The sequence below is a fragment of the Lycium barbarum genome, chromosome 9 (assembly GCF_019175385.1).
Source record: "Lycium barbarum isolate Lr01 chromosome 9, ASM1917538v2, whole genome shotgun sequence".
In the NCBI taxonomy this organism is placed as follows: Eukaryota; Viridiplantae; Streptophyta; class Magnoliopsida; order Solanales; family Solanaceae; genus Lycium; species Lycium barbarum.
In genome coordinates this window covers 26,039,384-26,058,731 of record NC_083345.1, presented here as the reverse complement: position 1 = coordinate 26,058,731, position 19,348 = coordinate 26,039,384, and the positions used below count along the sequence as shown (strand labels likewise).

Here is a 19,348-nt window from a genome sequence, read left to right as displayed (position 1 = left end):
CACATAATATATCCAAATGATTCTTGTTTGATGTCACTCTAACCTCTGTCCAAAAATCTTTTCTTGTCCTTTAAATAATGGATTTTACAAGATCCAGTTCATGTGTGGTCATAATAGCCCTTTAACTTCTACCTAATTGGTGGTATAAATGGATTTTAATTAAGATGGATAATGTGGGTGAAAAACTCAAGAAAAGGGCCCAATGGGACGGCTAATTCGAGAAATAAAAACAATGCAATACAGAAGCCTACATTCTGCAAAATGACAACCAATTGGAATTAACTTCCTAAAAAAGTTATGTTACCTGGAAAGATACTTTCTTTTGACTTGAATGATATTTTTTAAATGAAGATGAGCACATTGACAATTTATTAAAGGATCTTATTATATCTATATCTTTTGGACATTCTTTCTGTAAGCTACTGTCAAGGAATAGTAATAATTTCATACATAGCTCAGCAAGAAATTTCATCGATCAACATCCAGTATATAAAGACAGTGAAGCTCAAGGATATATACAGGTACTACCGACGAAGCTCAGGGATACAACAAGGACAACAGGTCCATATTTTACAAAATTAAACCTCATTATACCTAACTTGCAAGCAACCCTAAGTCTAGTAAAATAGTAATTCAACTGTACCGAACACAACTTCTATAGCAATTGTATAAAACACTACTATGGACCGATGTATTGAGTTATCAATCTAATTAAACTCTATTATTTACAACTATCTTCTTGTTTCTCTCACTTGACTTCATCTAGTCTCGTGTGTATTGCCTCAGGACTTGATAACTTGTTAATACTGCAAAAGAAAAAGAGACTAATGACATCAAACCGCTTTCAGTTGTGACTGAAAAGACAGTATCAAGTGGCATGTAATCCTTGAAGACTGGTCAAGGATTACCATGAGAGAACATCCCCGCAAGATGTTTACCCGTAAAACGGTTCAGTTGAATTTGTAGATGTGGTCAAGGACCCGTGAATCAAAGTGATCAATAAGATTAAGATGTTTGTATTAAGCTAATGTAAATACTCGTAAACAAAGTGAGTGGTAAGGAATAGGCTGGGCTGCCGTTAGTAATTCCAGTCCGGCCGTGGCACTGGAGCTTAGTAAAAGATGACAATAAGATTAAAGTGTAAGCAAAGAATAATTGTGCGAACCGAGTGTATTAGCTTGTATATCGTGTCCTTACAATGGGAATGACAAACCCTATATATACTAAGAGCTAGGGGCACACATTCCATGTATTACGCCCCTACCCATAATGAGCTTTAAATACATAGCAATTAATGAAGAGGGCCATAAAGCATGATTACAACATATTTGTAACGCCTGAACTGACCCGTAACGGAAGACCGTTGCACTCTCATACGGAGTTGTTCTAATCTACCACCGGGTCTTGCGCTTTTTCCGGTACCGTGGCTCTACCACCGGTGGTAATTGTGCTGACTCATCTTATGACTTGTCCTCTATGCCATGTGTCCTAACCGTATTGGTCCAGTTGTGTCCTCCCTATTTTGCCCAATACACAAGATGCCAGTTTTTCATAAATTATCTAAAATATAATTTACTTATATAATTAACACCACTAGTTCCTTCTTCTGAAGGACTTCAGGAAGCAGAGGAGATCAGGCAGAACGTTCAAATAAATGTACTTAAATATAGTTGCCAAACATGGCCATCAACTGTGTTAACTCTTCATGCTGTTTATTTCAATCAGCAAAGTAGTTGTGATTTTATCAAAATTATGTGCAAAATTAAGGTAAATCTAATACTTCCTCAAACTCGTAGACTATCCTTTTTATGTCTGACTCTAGTTGAGAAACAGAGTTAAAAATATTTCTTTAAGCTTCTCGAAGGTTTGTCATAGATTACTTAATTTAACATACGTAAATAGAAATGCATGAAATGTTTTCTACAAATCCCAGTAGTAAACACTATGCATCTGTCTACAAAAATCTGCAAATGTTTATTGCTTTATTTTCTATAGGTAAAAGGTGCAAATATACCCCTTAACTTTACGATTTAGAGCATATATATCCCCTCGTTAAAAAAGTGACATTTACAAAATAATGCAACTATACCCTTTTTGCTGACAATTTTTTTTTGTAAAAATCATTTAACTTACTTTTTAATTAAAAAAATACCACGTGACTTTAAAAAATAAAGTCTACCCATTTTTTTTTAGTAGACATATTTTTCTAAGGGAAAAGGAAAATATATGGCCGGTCGGCCATAAATAATCCCACCCTCTAGCCCAAATCTTCCCAAACCCAAATTATACCCACTAAACTAATCTCATCCATTAGTCAAAACTTAAATAAGACAATTTTCAAATAAAAACCCAAACATAAAAATATTTGAGGCGATTTTTATATCTAATATGTGTCATTTGTGTATAAAATATGTATCAGTGCCTATCTGTAATGTATAGAAACTGTATAAAATATGAATCACTAAGGTATGTATCATTTTTGTATATAATATGTATCATTTGTGTATATAATGTGTATCATCACAGTGCAACTGTCATGTATATAATAGAAAATTGTATCATTTTTGTATATAATATGTATCATTTTTTGTATAGAAAGTGTATATATAATTTCAGTATGTGTATAAACTGTATCAGTCTTGTATAAAAAGTGCACCATACATATAAAAAATGTATTATAGAAACTGTATCATTGTGGTATATAATATGTATCACTATTGTATATGTTAAAAATAAATATCATATCATTATTGTATAATATGTGTATAATTAACGTATAATAAATGTATGATTAATTTCAGCATATGTATATAAACTGTATAATTCTTGTATATAAAGTGTATATATAATTCCGACATATTAAGCGCCTGAGCTATTGGGCCGGCCAGCCTTGACATTATTTTGGGCCGACCGGCCATTTTTTGGCATTAATTTGGGCCAACCGAACTCCTGGGGGTATTAGGCCCAAATGTTGGCCAAATGTGACATTACTTTGGGTCATTGGACACACAGTGTCCTTTTTCCCGTTTTCTAAGGGAAAAAGACATACATGGCCGGTCGGCCATAAATAATCCACCTTCTACCCCATTTTTCCCAAACCCAATTATACCCACTAAACTAATCTCATCCATTAGCCAAAACTTAAATAAGACAATTTTCAAATAAAAACCCAAACACAAAAATATTTGAGGCGATTTTTATATATAATATGTATCATTTGTGTATAAAATATGTATCCGTACCTATATGTAAAGTATAGAAACCAGAGGCGGATCCAGGATTTGAAGTTTTCGGGTGCCATGCGTCATTCAATCAATTTGGGCTTCGGGTCGGATTATTCGTCTTTTCGGGCTTTGATTCGAGTTATTCGTCTTTTCCGATGAAACATTTGTTTATAGCAATATACAGAAGAGAAAAGCATAAAAGTTCCAATAATATTACTAATATCATAAATATCCATCATTCATTTACAATTGTCCTCGACGAGGTTTCATCTTCTGAAAATGATCAATGATGACATCATTACTTACATTTGTAAATACATCACGGTCTATGTAACATACTAAACAATCATTCAAATATTGACCACCAATGCTATTCCGCACTTCATTTTTGATCCGCTTCATGGATGAGAGAGAAGAAAAAACTTATGTTGTTAAGTTTACATGTCTAAACAAAAACAAAAAAAGTAACTAATAAGAAATAAAAGAGATCCAAGAATAATAAATTAAATTAGTCAACATAAATAGCTAATAATTGAAACTAAGTCAGCTCGAGATTAGAAAAGGAGGATTTCTACCTTACATTGTTGCTTGCTGATGCTGTCTATTTTTGTTGTAAATTTATTTTTTTCTAAAAAGAATGTTGTTAAGCGAGTTCGATCCCGTGCATCCAAGGGCAGAAGTCTCGCCCTTCACCAGTGGCACTACGGCGTGTGTTTATCATCAGGGTGCCACTTTAATATTTACCTATACATTATGTATATATAACCTATATATACATACAGTTTCGTCCGAAGCTTGCGGGTGGCGTGGCATCCCCACGCCACTGAGTAGATCCACTCCTGATAGAAACTGTATAAAATATGATTCACTAAGGTATGTATCATTTTTGTATATAATATGTATCATTTGTGTATATAATGAGTATCAACACAGTGCAACTGCCCTGTATAGAATGAAAAATTGTATCATTTTTGTATATAATATGTATCATTTTTTGTATAGAAAGTGTATATATAATTTCAGCATGTGTATATAAACTATATCAGTCTTGTATAAAAAGTGTACCATATGTATAAAAAATGTATTATAGAAACCGTATCATTGTGGTATATAATATGTATCACTATTATATATGTTAAAAATAAATATCATATCTTTATTGTATAAGATGTGTCTAATAAATGTATAGTTAACGTATAATTTATGTGTAATAAATGTATGACTAATTCCAGCATATGTATATATGCTGTAGTAGCCCTTTAGTGGCGACTAAGTCTTTTTTTTTAAGCGCCTGGGTTGTTAGGCCGGCCAGCCTTGACATTATTTTGGGCCGATCGACCATTTCTTGGCATTAATTTGGGCCGATCGGACTCCTGGGGGTATTAGGCCCAAATGTTGGCCAAATGTGGCATTACTTTGGGCCATTGGACACACAGTGTCCTTTTCCCCTTTTCTAAAGCCACATGGTAATATTTTTTTTTCTAATGGGTCGGGTCTTGTTCGTTTAAAAAAATGGGTAGACTTTTTTTTTTTAAATTCACGGAGATATTTTTTTAAGCGAACGAGATCCGACACACCAGAAAAAAAATTACCATGTGGCTTTAGAAAAATATGTCTACTAAAATATATTAAGGTCATGTGACATTTTTTAAAATTAAAATATAAGCTAAATGATTTTTTATTTTTTAACTATTGTTAGTGAAAAGGGTATATTTGCACCGCTTGTGTAACGGCATGAGTATATTTGTACCATTTTGTAATGGCTGAAGTATATTATACTATTTTTTTACGAGGAATATATCTGTTCTAAATCGCAAAATTTAGAGTATATTTGAACCTTTGCCTTTTTCTATAAGTTTGCTTCACTTCAAATATCGTATGTTTCACGAGCAGGTTTTCACGGGGAGTACAAGTGGCAAAGTGTCTTACTCCAACTCTTAATACATGCTGGCAATTTCAATTAAACAAGAATAAGTCAATAAACCTTAAAACACCGGATTTCTAGATTCTCGTCAATTTCAACTGCATTAGCATTTAATGCAACATGAAGTTCAGGCTACATATGGTTTGTACATTCATCACGCACAAGATCTTCTTTATCTCAAGCCTCAGGTAAAATAAACTTCAGCTGCGGTAAGAAAATCTCCTGCAAAGTTGATGAAACATTAGAGAGTTAATTAGCAACAACAATTGACACAGAAATTGTCAATAAACTTTTATTCGGAGTACCTATCAGTTAAACACTCAACTTTGGAAGTTGGAACTTACATGTTTGTGAATGTTGTGTAAGCAACCGAATTGAACTGTCCAAGCTACAGTTTCAAATCAGAAAGGACAGAATGGAGGTTTTCACAGAGAGAACATTTAAGAAATGTTGCTGAATATCTCTCAAATTAAGAGTTCTACCATTAAAAGACAGGACATGATAAGAAATCAGATGTAACTTCAACTCTTTTAATCATCCTGGATTTGTGTAATATTTTTGGTTAGACTTCTGCAAGATCTTTTTAGGGTTAGATTATTTTCTTCAAGGTGGCACTCCATCTCAATGATATACTTTAAATGGTTAAAAATAAGATGGTGGAGGTTCATAGCTTTGAGTGACAAATTTAAGCTAAGTCTTCAACGATAAGGGTATATTTGAACCAAATTCAACTGGAGAGCAACACTACAACAATAACAAACCCAATGTAATCCTACAGGTGATATTTGAGAAGGATAGTGTGTACGCAGATTTTATCCATACACTATGAAGGTAAACAGACTGTTGAGAGCAACATTATTTCATCTTTCATGATTAATGGCCAAATCGAACCTCTAAAATATGCAAATATAATTGTGCAGTTAAACCCAAAATTGGCTCAGCTATTCTCTCTCTCTCTCTCTATATATATATATATAGAATAAATTTCTTTTATGTCTTAAGGTATTATTTGAGACATCACGTATAACTATATATTAATATGATCATTATTTTTATGTATTAATAATGAATAATATTCTAAAATTTAGTATAGATGCTCTAATTAATTAGTTTGCTTATCTAGTATAGTTTTCTTAATATTGTGTTTAAGTTGCTTTTTCAATCTAAATTTTTATATACTTATATGTCCATTATTTTTATGTATTAATGATGAATAATATTCTAAAATTTAGTATTATATGCACTAATTATGATGAACTGGATCCTAAATAAATTTATAATTAATTTTATTAAAAATTTCTAGCTGCCATGTCATTATATAGAAATCGATAATTATATTTTCGGCTAAAATGACTGATGAAGCTAATTAATCAAAGTTGCACTTTTAGAAGACAAAACAAAATTGAGTGATTATGGTGGCCAATTATCTAAAGTTGAGTGACCATTCAAGCTTCTAACTCAATGACTGACTTTTGAAAAACTAAATAAAGTTGCGGACTATAACGCTAGTTACCCAAAGTTGAGTGATATTCTAACACTATTTTCCGGAAGACATTTTTTATATTTTCCCAGAGAAAAAAAAAAAAAAGGAAAAAACATCTTCCTCACAAAACATGAAGCGATGATGGATTGAACACCCTTGGAGCCAAGGGTTTTGCAGGGTTTAACAGAACCAATCACTCCAGCACTTTTAGCATCATACTAGGTTCCTTCCTTCCCTAAACACCACTATGAGAAGAGTTTCATCTTTTGCTTCTCCACATCTCCAAAAGCATACCAAAACATTTTTCTCTCTCATTTCTAAAGACTTCATATCAAGTACTAGCACCAGCCCCATCAATGCAAATGAACCATTATCCCCTCAATCATCAAATACCCATCTCAAATCTTGCAAAAAGACTCAATCTTTACTCTTTTCCAATGTCAAAACCCAACAATCTCAAACTTTCAACACACTTGTTGAGCAAAACCCATCTCAATTATCATCAAGACAAAGAAAGATTAAAGAAAGATCACAACTTGAAGAGGCTTTTGAGTCAGCAAAGAGTATTCAAGAAATGCTTCATGTTTTTCAAGAAATGGAGGCAAGTTTTGATGAGAGGGAACTTGGTTTGGCATGTTTGAGAATTGGTCTTAAACTTGACCAAGAAGGCGAGGATCCTGAAAAGGCCTTATCTTTTGCTAATAGAGCTTTGAAAATATTGGATAGTAATGATAAATTGTCTTTGCCTCTTGCTATGACTTTGCAATTGTTGGGTTCTACTTGTTATAGTTTGAAAAGATTTAATGACAGTTTAGGATATCTTAATAGAGCTAATAGGGTTCTTGGTCAATTAGAAAAGGACGGTTCTTGTAGTGTTGAGGATATTAGGCCTATTCTTCATGCTGTTCAGCTTGAATTGTGTAATACGAAAACGGCTATGGGGAGAAGAGAAGAGGCCCTTGCTAATCTTAGAAAGTCTTTGGAGTTGAAAGAGATGACTCTTGAAAGAGACAGTAAAGAACTTGGAAATGCTAATAGGGATGTAGCCGAGGCGTATGTCGCGATATTACAGTTTAAAGAAGCTCTACCGTTCTGTTTGAAGGCATTGGATATACACAAGGCACAACTTGGGCAAAACTCTGTAGAGGTTGCACATGATAGGAGGCTTCTTGGAGTTATTTATACTGGATTAGAAGAACATGAGAAGGCATTGGAACAAAATCAATTATCACAGAGAGTTTTGAAGAATTGGGGCCTTGATACTGATTTGCTTCGTGCTGAGATCGATGCAGCCAACATGCAGATAGCCTTGGGGAGATATGATGAGGCCATTAATACTTTGAGTGTTGTTGTTCAACAGACTGGAAAAGAGAGTGAGGATAGAGCTATGGTGTTTATCTCAATGGCAAAAGCGTTATGCAACCAGGAGAAGTCCACGGATGCAGAGAAGTGCCTTGAAATTGCATGTTCAATCCTTGGAAAGAAAGAAAAAATTTCCCCTGTTGAGGTTTCCGAGGCATACATGGAAATTTCTATGTTGTATGAGACAATGGATAAGTTTGAAGCTGCTATATCGCTATTAAAGAGAACACTGTCATTGCTTGAAAAGCTACCTCAGGAACAACATTCAGTTGGAAGCGTTTCAGCAAGAGTTGGCTGGTTACTGCTCTTAACTGGTGGGGTCCAGCATGCTATTCCTTTCTTGGAGGATGCAGCTGAAAGGCTGAAAGAAAGCTTTGGATCAAAACATTATGCAGTTGGTTATGTTTACAATAATTTGGGTGCTGCATATTTGGAATTAGATAGACCACAATCTGCTGCCCAGGTTTTTGCATATGCCAGGGATATCATGGATGTTTCTCTTGGTCCTCATCATACAGATTCAATTGAAGCATGCCAAAACCTTTCAAAAGCATATGCTGCCATGGGGAGGTAGAAAATTCAATCTTTTCTTTAAGTTATTTTGGCATTTGTTAGTGTCCATTTTTCTCTTTTGAATGCCTGTACCTTTACCAAGTACACCATATGATCAATTGAAATGTATGTTATATGAATCCTTCATTTGTCTTTGATGTACCGGTTCAAACGGGCCTGTGAGGCAGGTATAGGTACATCATGCCAAATATAATGAAAAATAGCACAAACTGCACGTATTCCGTATTCGTATCCAATGCTGGCACACCCTGTATCGTGTACATTTAAACGTGTCCATGCAACATTTATTGAAAAAAGAAGATAAACTTTTTAAGTTGATTCTTGAGATTACTTTCTGCCTTTTCTTATTTCCTCTTGCCTCTTGAATTTGTTGATATGCATCTTTTATGGTTAATTTTTCCTTTCATGCATTCAGATAAATCATGTTAAGATGTCAAGGGAATAGGTGCTCCTCTTAGTAGCCTTCAGTATGCGTTGTTTATTTATCTGACATGTTATTTCATTAGTGACAGAACATCTTCTCAGTTTGATCATGTTGAGACAGCTTACTACCAATAGATTTTATCAATTATCTATATGAATCAATCATGGTTGGTATGAGTTCTTAATATTTTATTTGATGGAGATATGTAAAGCAGGATAGTAGACGGAAACAACACCAAATCTTGTTCTTATTCATTTCGGCAAGTGACTTAACACAATTGAAAAATTGAGAAGGTTTAATTGCAACTATTAGTTGTTCGAGTTTGATTTACACAAATAAAACTGATAAAGTTTATCTAGCTAAGTAGACAAGTTGACATTAGTAGCTTTGCAACCAAGGGTGTAGTTTAGAGGTCGAAGAAGTTGGAATAAAAATCAATGGAGATAATGGTTCAAATCCGAGCAGAGGTCAAAAGAATTAGGTGATTTCTTAACATTTGCTTAAATTTTGGTGGATAGAGTTTCCCAGTAGCTATATGTAATACCCGATGGGATAGACAAAGTATGCAAGTTGGGCCGGACTCTACCGGTATCAAAATACAAGACATATTTAGCTTAGTGGTGTAGAATTTAAATTAGTAGATTAGGTCAAGGATTTAAAACTCACCAATAACATTTGAGGCTGAGGAAATGTTTTTTCTTCATTCTGATAAGTAAAGGTCATTCACAAAAACATCGGCAAGAGAGTGCTGGAAAGTGGAAATTGCACAAGATGTATGACTTAGTCTCCTATTCAAAATACAAGGAGTCTAAAGTCAAATGGAGTGTCAAAATGATGTACATCTTCATCTTACACCAAAAAAGAAGAATTTAGACAAGTAAATATCATACAATGAATTTCAGTAATTCTTTCAATAATCTCGAACTTCTTTCCTTCCTTATTGTCCATATAATGGACAGGGGTATGCTGTTTCGCTCCGTCTTCAGTTTTTGTGAAGTACTCTTCCTCTCCAGCAACTGATTACATCCTTCACTTTGCTGGTATCATCCATCTAACTCCCAACAGCATTGTAAGCATTCTCCATAGACGGGCATAGAACCAGTGAAGAAATTGGTGTTCCGAGTCCTCTTCTAGCCATGCTCTTCCTGCCACATTTGATCTTCTTTTCACTAGAAACCTTCAGTTTTACCAGTGTTTGAGGCCACAAGTTCCTTATGCTCTTCCAAACAGCAAAGCGATATGTTAGGGTTATTGTCCTGGTACACCAAGGGCTGTGCATCCCACATTTTGCGCTGATTACCTTTCTACAGAGGGCTTCTTCTCTATGAATCTTCATAATCATTTGAACAACATGCATTTGTTCTGTAGTCTCTATTTTTATTTTCAATACTTCTAAGTCCCCCTATATTGTGGTTGCTGTTACAATAGACAGTTGCACTGAGTGGGTTTGAATTTCCTTCTCATAGGAAACTGCTCCGTTTTCTGTTCAGTGTTTCTCAACGTATGCAGACATAGGTAACATGGACATTATAAATGTATGAATTGTATAGTATCTTTTTATTTTTGGTGTAAAGAGATAGGCTTAGAAGATATAGATCAACTTGTCGACTTATTAAGATCACTGTAAGTATCTCTTTTTACTCTGTTTGTTCCTTTTTGAAGGTTTCCAGCATGTCCTTAATGCTGAGGAACGCAATATTTACCAGTTTAACAAAAAAAAAAAAAAAAAAAAAAAATCCAAGACAACTTTAGGACTAGCATCTTTGTTTGTTATAGATACATATTGCTTTTCAATATTGGAAGTCTCTTTTTAAACCTTTCTATCACACCTTGCATATCAGGTTCCACCTGTTTTTTCCCTCCCAAAAGAAGGTTCAAATATACTTTTAGTATTTCTCCAACTCCACAACCCAAAGTGTGCTAATTCCCGTTTGTTTCTTAACTCATTTATTTGAAACAAAGAGCTCTTTCTTACATTTATATGTAGCCCAAATACTACCTCGAATGAAATCAAAATGGCCCTCAAGTATTACAGTTGTTTCTCTTCTGCCCCATAGAAAATAAGAACATCATCAACATAAACTAGAGAACCTCTGGCTTTGGCTTTTTAGGGAACTCCGAATTTGTCTAACCAATCGTGTACTAGTGTTGGAATGAAATAGACCTGAATAAACTGGAATGGGGATAGAGGTTTATGTAGCCAATCCCAACTAGTTTTGAGATTGGGAAATAGTTTGTGTATTGATTTATCTTAGGACAATCGAGCAACATCAAGCAAAGTGAGTTATATGTGTATACTATACAAAGATACCATGTATTGGAATGAAATAACCAATCGGGTACTAGTTTTGGAATGAAATATACCGGAATGGGGATACAGGTTTATGTAGCCAATCCCAACTAGTTTTGAGATTGAGAAATAGTTTGTATGTTGATTTATCTTATGACGATCGAGCAACATCAAGCGAAGTGATTTCTATTTGTATACTATACAAAGATCCCGTGTATTGGCTTGGTAAAGAAACTATGTAGTATAATTTATTTTGATTGAAGAAAGATGTTATGCTTGTAAAAGCCTATTTGATTTATGGATTTACCATACATTTGGAGTTTCCTTTTTATGTCAATAGAGGTATATACGTCTGAAAAAAGAAAATAAACTTAAGGAAAATGGAAACTCAAACAAAACTTTTTTCCAGGAAATTTGATCAGTGGAGGAAGTTTATTTAAAATTATTCCTTGAGTATTATTTAATGACGTCCAGCATCTAATTGATGTTGATAGGCTGCACAAATCATACCCATCTCTGTTTTGAGCATTTTCTACTGGTCTCAAGGTAGCCATATTTCCACTTCCACCTGCAGTGCATTTGCATAAAGACTTCAATAGTTCAATTGGGAGTCAACTGTCCCACTCAATTTCATTTGGGGTCCTGCTTACACTAAATTTAATTGCAACTTGTTTCTAATAATAGCATCTTTCTCGATTGCTTCGCTTTTGTTGCAGCAGCACGGTACATTAGATAATTAGTTACTAATAACAGCATCTTTCTCGATTGCTTCGCTTTTGTTGCAGCAGCACAGTACATTAGATTATTAGTTTGTGCAATGATTGCAGCTGTTCAATCACCACTAGACTAGAAATTAAAACAACTGGTTACTTCTGTTTTTGATTTTTCTCGAGTTAGATAGTTGCTTTAAGGGGCCTCTCTATGCATCCATAAAAATAGTTCAAAACCTTGGATGATATATTGATAGACGGATTCTGATATTGACTTTCTTTGTAATATGGTTTTATAATTAATTCAATTGGCTGGATTCACATAATTGTTAGTTATCATTCTTCTTCGTGCTATCTGTTACTGAAGTTTAGACTCTTAGATGAAACTTGAATTGCTATATAGCGTGTTCTCCGTACACTTCTAAATTTGAGGACAAAGTTGATTGTCTTTATAATGTTTTCCCAGACTTAATCATCTTTTAAAATAAAATCCTCACAAGAAAATAGATAAAATCTGGAGAAGGCTCTGTCGAATTTGGTTTCTTTTAAATTTGAATTGCTATATAGCGTGTTCTCCGTACGCTTCTAAATTTGAGGACAAATTGATTGTCTTTATAATGTTCTCATAGACTTAATCATCTTTTAAATAAAATCCTCACAAGAAAATAGATAAAATCTGGAGAAGGCTCTGTGGAAATGCAATTTGAGAATCCTGAAGAAGTTGGTACAGTGAGTTATTCACACAACTTCAGGAGTGTCAGGGCCAACTATGCTTCCAAATTCAATGACATAAATTACCTGGACCTGTATATGTTATCCTAATACCTTAGTTATGGAAATAGAATTTTTGTTTCTCCAAAAAAAAAAAAAAAAAAAAACCTTAGTTATGGAAATCATATTTGTGTGTGTGGTGGCCATAGATATTGTTGCAGAGTTTGTTATAGTTTTATGATGTTCTTAGTTGAGTGTGAAAGTTATGTCTAACTTTTTAGTTGGGATTTTTCAGCTATCACCTTGCAATAAACTTCCAGGAGAAAGCAGTTGAGGCTTGGGAAGGACATGGTCCAAGTGCAGTAGACGAACTTAAAGAAGCTCATCGACTTCTTGAGCAACTGAAGAAGAAAGCTTCTGGTGTGTCCGATGGGAATGTGATGAAGGCCTTGCCTTTGGCTAATTCTAGGGAAGCTGGCTTTAGTAGTACCTCACAAGTTGGTGTTTCAGCCATTGAGAGGCAAAGAAATGCAACTAAAATGCTGAATCAATAAAGTTATGTGTAAGTTTATTACTGTGCTCTTTCCCTTTTAGAAATAATACCTTCTGTAATTTTGATGTTATCCTTTTTACTGGAACCTATTGTTAAGCTTCACTAAAGATATTAAAGCTACAAAGATCAATCAGTCTGCAACTTTCAACTGTCATAATAGTTGTTTTTTACATTGAGGTCTCTGTCCTGATAATGTTATTTACTAGGTTCTGGAAATCACATTGCTAAGGGTGCTGCCAGTACATTTTTATTCCTAGTGTATCTAGTTTATGTGTTTGAATATTCATTTTAACAGTTACGCCTAATCATTTAATGAGTTTAAATTGCATGTGTTTGCGCTTCCAGCAAGTTTTTCTTTCCCTTGGCTCTAAGCCGTACGAAGCCTTCTTCAATACAATATTTAGTCACACAGAAACCTTCTTTCATGCTATAGTGAGCTTTTTAGTGCATTCATTGCTTTGAGGGATTCCTTGGGATAAGCAATGAGTTGGGCGCTTATAGGTTCCCGGCCAAGAGAGTGCTGGAAACTGTACAAGATGTATGACTTAGTGTCCTATTCAATGTCCTATTGAAAGTACAAGGAGTCTAAAGTCAAATGGAGTGTCAATAGATTAAAAGGAGTGTCAAAATGATGTACATCTTTCATCTTACGCCAAAAAAAAAAAAAAAAAAAAAAGGTGTCTTTAGACAAGCAAAAATTATACAATGGATTTCAATAATCTTTTCAATAATCTGGAACTTCTTTCCTTCCTTATTGTCTTTATAATGCACAGGGGTATGATGTTCCATATTGTCTTCAGTTGTTGTGCAGTACTGCTCTCCAGCAACTGATTGCATCCTTCACTTTGCTGGTATCATCCATCTAACTCCCAACAGCCTTCTAAGCATTCTCCATAGATGAGCAATAGGTACAGAGAAGAAATAGGTGTTCCGAGTCTTCTTCTGCACTATTACACAGGTAGCATCTGCAACAATATAATTGTCCCCTCCATAGCTTTTTCTGGGTGAGGTAGGCATTGTGCATTATCATCCATGTGGAACACATAACTGTTAGGGGTGTCTTGTTCATCCACGACTTTCAGGGCCAGTTTCATCCTCTTCTTCTTGTAACCAGCAAGTTATAGCAAGAATTAACCGATAATGAGCTACTCTGACCTGCTTTCCATGCAAGTAAATCTAGTGTTGAGCCTAGGCTTGGGGTATTCTCCGGCTTAAGAATATGTTGAACCACCCTTTCTATTTCCAGGTCCTTATAATTACATTCAGGATTATAGTTCCCACCTGTCATTTTATCCTCAGCCTTCAATAGTATTGCTTGCTCCATGGCAATGCAATACAGGTCAGGAAATGCTTTCGTAATGGACCTTCTTCTAACCATTTTTTCTTCCACATTTGATCTTCTTTTCATTAGCAACCTTCAGTTTTACCAGAGTCTTAAATTTCATGCCATAAGTTCCTTATGCTCTTCCAAAGAGCAAATCGATATGTTGGGGTTACTGTCCCGGTACACCAAGGTATGTGCATCCCATAATTTTTTGAAACTGCTTTTCTTTTTATGACTTTTGTTTTTTGAAACTGATGTGCATCCTGTTATTTGCACTTACTATCTTTCTCGAGAGGCATAACCATTGAACAACAGGCATTTGATCTGTAGAGTCTAGTTTTTTTTTTTTTTTTGGTAAATACTGAAGTCCCCTCTATTGTGGTTGCTGTTACGAATACGATAGACCGTTTCACCGAGTGGATTGGAATTTCCTTCTCGTAGGAAGCTGCTCCCTATTCTGTTCAGTGTTTCTCAACATATGCGGGGATAGGGAACATGGGCATTATAAATGTATGAATGCTATCCAAGACAATATTAGGACTAACATGATTGCTATAGATACATATTGCCTTTTCATTATTGGAAGTCTCTTTTCAAACCTATCAGGTTCCACCTGTTTTTTCACTCCAAAAGGAAGGTCCAAGCATACTTTTGGTGTTTCTCCAACTCTACAACCCAAAGTGTGCTAATTGCTGTTGGTTCCTTAACTCGTTTATTTGAAACAAAGAGAACAAAGAGCTCTTCCTCACTTTTATATGTAGCCCAAATCCTCGAATGAAATCAAAATGGCCCTTTTAACTATTAGAATTGTTTCACTTCTGCACCATAGAAAATGAGAGCATCATCAGCATAAACCAGACAACCTCTGGTTTTAGCCTTTTAGGGGACTCCTAATTTGTCTCACCAATTGTGTAATACTATTGGAATGAAATAAACCTGAATAAATCGGAATGGACATAGAGGAATATGTAGCCAATCCCGACTAGTTTTGAGATTGCGAAATAGTTTATTTAATGATTGATCTATGGACAACAGTTCAACATCTAACTAAGTGATTTATATTTGTATACTATACAAAGGACACCCATGGATTGGCTTATTAAACAGACTATGTAGTATAATTTGTTTTGATTGAAGAAAGATGTTATGCATGTAAACGTCTTTTTGATTTACCCTACATTTGGAGTTCCCTTTTTTGATGATGACATGGGAACCACAGCCGCTACCCTTGGGGTGCGCACAGGGTCAACTCTGCTCCAGCGCAATAGCTCGCAAACCACACAGGAGAGATAACCCGCACTAGGCAAGCCCCGCATTTGGAGTTCCCTTTTTACGTCAATAGTTATATTTGTCTGAAAAAGAAAATAAAGTTAAGAAAAATGGAAAACTCAAACAAAACCTTTTCTGTCCTGGCAATTTGATCAGTTCAAAATTGTTACTTGAGTATTATTTTTTTTTTTGGTAAAGTAATAAAATTTCATTAGTAAAACATCAAGAAGATGCAAGGTTACAGATGGGAAAAAAAGCTGGCAGACTTGGCAAAAACCTGTAAAACAATCTAAAGATATCCTATCTCTACTGAACTAGAGAAAAGGAGCTGACAAAATCTAGAAAGTTACCCACATTGTTTACAGGGGCAAAACAATGCCAACTAAAAAGACTAACTAAACACCTAGACTTTAGAGAACAATTAGGAGTTGAGATTCCTTCAAAGCATCTGTTGTTTCTCTCCTTCCATAGGGTCCAAAAAATTACTGCTGGGATCATTCTCCAGATTCTTTTAATGGATTTGTCAACTCTCCAGAGTATCCAGCTAGCATATGCATCTTTGATGTTGAAGGGCATTACCCATTGGAGACCAAGCATAGAGTAGAAGAAATACCAGAGGCTAGCTGCTGCAGGGCAGTGCAAAAATAGATGGTTGACACTTTCATTGGTCTGCTTGCACATGATACACATGTTAACGACGATTACACCTCTCCTCCTAAGATTGTCTTGTGTTAGGCATGCTTCCTTCAGTGCAGTCCAAGTGAAGCAAGTAACTCCGAGAGGCTGTCTGGTTCTCCATACAAGCTTCCAAGGCCAGACCTCTAAAAGGCTATTTTGAGAGCTCCAGTTGTTGTAACATTCGTTCACAGTGAAAATCTTTTCCTTAGAATTGCCCCAGAGGATTCTGTCCTGAAAATCTGCCACCAAAGTACTTTGTCCCAAACTTTCTAATAGAGAAAGAAAATCATCAACTTCCCAATCCTGTAAGTTTCTCCTTAAAATTGGTGTCCAACAGTTGTTATCTCTATATTGAGCTAGTGTTGCTTCTTTGTTAGAAGCTATCAGAAATAGTGAGGGAAATAAGTCTTTTACTAAAGTGTCCCCAAGCCATTTGTCCTGCCAAAATCTGATCTTGGTGTCCAGCGTCGTAGGTTGCACAAATCATACTCACCTCTGTTTTTAGCATTTCCTAGTGGTGTCAAGGTAGACATTCCACCTGTAGTGCACTGTCTTTAAGACTTCAATTGTTTAATTGGAGTCAACTGTCCCACTTAATTCCATTTGGGGTCTCTGATCCTGCTTACGCTAAATTTAATTGCAACTTGTTACTAATTATAATGGAATAGCATCTTTCTCGATTCCTTCTCTTTTGTCGCAGCAGCACAGTACATTAGATTATTATGCAAGGATTGCAGCTGTTCAATCACCGCTACACTAAAAATTTAAACATCTGGTGACTTCTGTTTTTTGAATTTTCTTGAGTTGGATAATGGCTTTAAGGGGCCTCTCTATGCGTCCATAAAATAATTCATAACTTTGGATGATATATTGATAGACCGATTCTGATATCGACTTTCTCTGTAATATGGTTTTATAATTAATTCCAATTGGCTAGATTCATATAATTCTGGGTTGTCATTCTTCTCCGTGCTTTCTGTTACTGCATCTGTCTTGGACTCTTAGGTTGAAACTTGATGTGCTTCCAAATTCAACGACATAATTTCACGGACCTGTATATGTTATCCTAAAACCTTAGTTATTTAAATCATATTTGTTGAGAACTAAGCTAAATTGACTGTTGCAAGTGAGTTTCCTCATTTATAACTTTAAGCTCCTAAAAAGGCTTGAAATGGGAAGTTCTCTATCTTCCAGAAAATTGAACAGTTTGTTATAGTTTTATGATGTTCTTAGTTGAGTGTGAAAATATGTCTAACCTTTTAGTTGGGATTTTTCAGCTATCACCTTGCAATAAACTTCCAGGACAAAGCAATTGAGGCTTGGGAAGGTCATGGTCCAAGTGCAGTAGACGAACTTAAAGAAGCTCATCGACTTCTTGAACAACTGAAGAAGAAAGCTTCTGGCATATCCGATGGGACTATGATGAAGGCCTTGCCTTTGGCTAATGCTAGTGAAGCTGGCTTTAGTAGTACTTAACAAGTTGGTTTTTCAGCCATTGAGAGGCAAAGAAATGCAACTAAAATGCTGAATCAATAAAGTTCTGCATAATGTTATTAATGTGCTCTTTCCCTTTTGGGAATAATACCTTTAATTAGTTTGATGTATCCTTTCTTATACACCTATTCTTATTAGCTTCACTAAAGATATTAAAGCTACAAAGATCAATCAGTCTGCAACTTTCAACTGTCATAGTAGTTGTTTTTTTTTCTTCCACATTTGAGGTCTCTGTCCTGGTGAGGTTATTTACTAGGTTCCGGAAATCACATTGCTTAGAGTGCTGCCAGTTCATTTTTATTCCAAGTATATCTAGTTGATGTGTTTAAATATTCATTTTAACAGCTATGCCTAATCATTGAGTGAGTTTAAAATCGCATGTGTTTGCGCTTCCAGCAAGTTTTTCTTTCCCTTGGCTCTAAGCCGTACGAAGCCTCCTTCAATACTGATTTAGTCACGCGGAAACCTTCTTTTCACTAATAGTATGCTTTTTAGTGCATTCATTGCTTTGACGGATTCCTTGTGATGAGCAAAGAAGGAAGCAATGAGTTGGGTGCTTATGGGTTCCCGGTCTTGGTTTCTTTTTACCGTTTTATTGTTTTAAAAAGAAATATTCGTTTATATGATTGACATTGATAATCAAGAAAGATGAGCCTAAATAGAACGAAATAGACAACGAGTATTCATATTGTTGACTTGCTTAAATAGAACGACATAGACAGCGAGTATTCATATTGTTGACTTGAATTTGTTTGGAGTTGGAAGTGTAATTGTTACTCTCTTTGTCTCAATTTATGTGATACACTTTTTTTTAGTCTGTCCCAAAATGAATGATACATTTCTATATTTAGAAATAATTTAACTTAAAAACTTTCCTTTTTACTCTTAATGAATTTAGAGCTACACAAATATCTATAACTTATTTAGTCTTCATTTTTTTTTTAAACTCCGCGCATAATCAAACTATATCCAGTGTTTTAAAAGGCGAGGGCGTAAGGCGGGGCATTTTACGTCTGCCTCAGTGAGGCGTAAGCCCCGAGGCATGGGGCGTAAGCCCCATGTTAATTTTTAGTATTTTATAAAATGATATAATTATAATAAATACTTTTAAATAGGTGAAATAGCGTAAAAAATTGAAGAAAACTATAAATAAGTGATATATATATATATGCTCCACCCCCACAAAAAAACTAATTAGAACAATCTATTATATGCTACTTACAAGTACAGGTGAATACTCGTTACTTTTTTGAGATAGTAGAAGACAAGATAAATAATTGGAAAAGAATATATATTAGACATTCTAGCAATAAAAAAAGGTCTTGACTT

At 35.0% G+C, this 19,348-nt stretch overlaps 1 protein-coding gene across 2 annotated transcripts; it reads left to right on the top strand.

The window, feature by feature from the left end:
- The first annotated feature begins 6,726 nt into the window (after window positions 1-6,726).
- LOC132610640 (protein KINESIN LIGHT CHAIN-RELATED 1) lies at window positions 6,727-18,308 on the top strand. 2 transcript variants are annotated; one of them, XR_009571205.1, is made up of 4 exons: window positions 6,727-8,563; window positions 12,997-13,263; window positions 14,055-14,212; window positions 17,803-18,308. XR_009571205.1 is itself a non-coding variant. In XM_060324958.1 (3 exons), exons 1-2 carry the CDS (start codon window positions 6,879-6,881, stop codon window positions 13,253-13,255), a joined length of 1,944 nt encoding a protein of 647 aa, XP_060180941.1. In that variant the 5' UTR covers window positions 6,728-6,878; the 3' UTR covers window positions 13,256-13,263; window positions 17,803-18,308. The 2 variants fall into 2 exon arrangements, 1 of the variants encoding a protein (XP_060180941.1); XM_060324958.1 differs by lacking the exon at window positions 14,055-14,212 and having other exon boundaries at window positions 6,728-8,563.
- The last annotated feature ends 1,040 nt before the right edge of the window (window positions 18,309-19,348 follow it).

Bases quoted from the DNA above. Each gene is read 5' to 3' on its own strand.
- LOC132610640 (XM_060324958.1), top strand. From the start codon at position 6,879: ATGAGAAGAGTTTCATCTTTTGCTTCTCCACATCTCCAAAAGCATACC. The intron at 8,564-12,996 runs GTAGAAAATTCA...GGGATTTTTCAG, and splicing joins GCATATGCTGCCATGGGGAG to CTATCACCTTGCAATAAACT.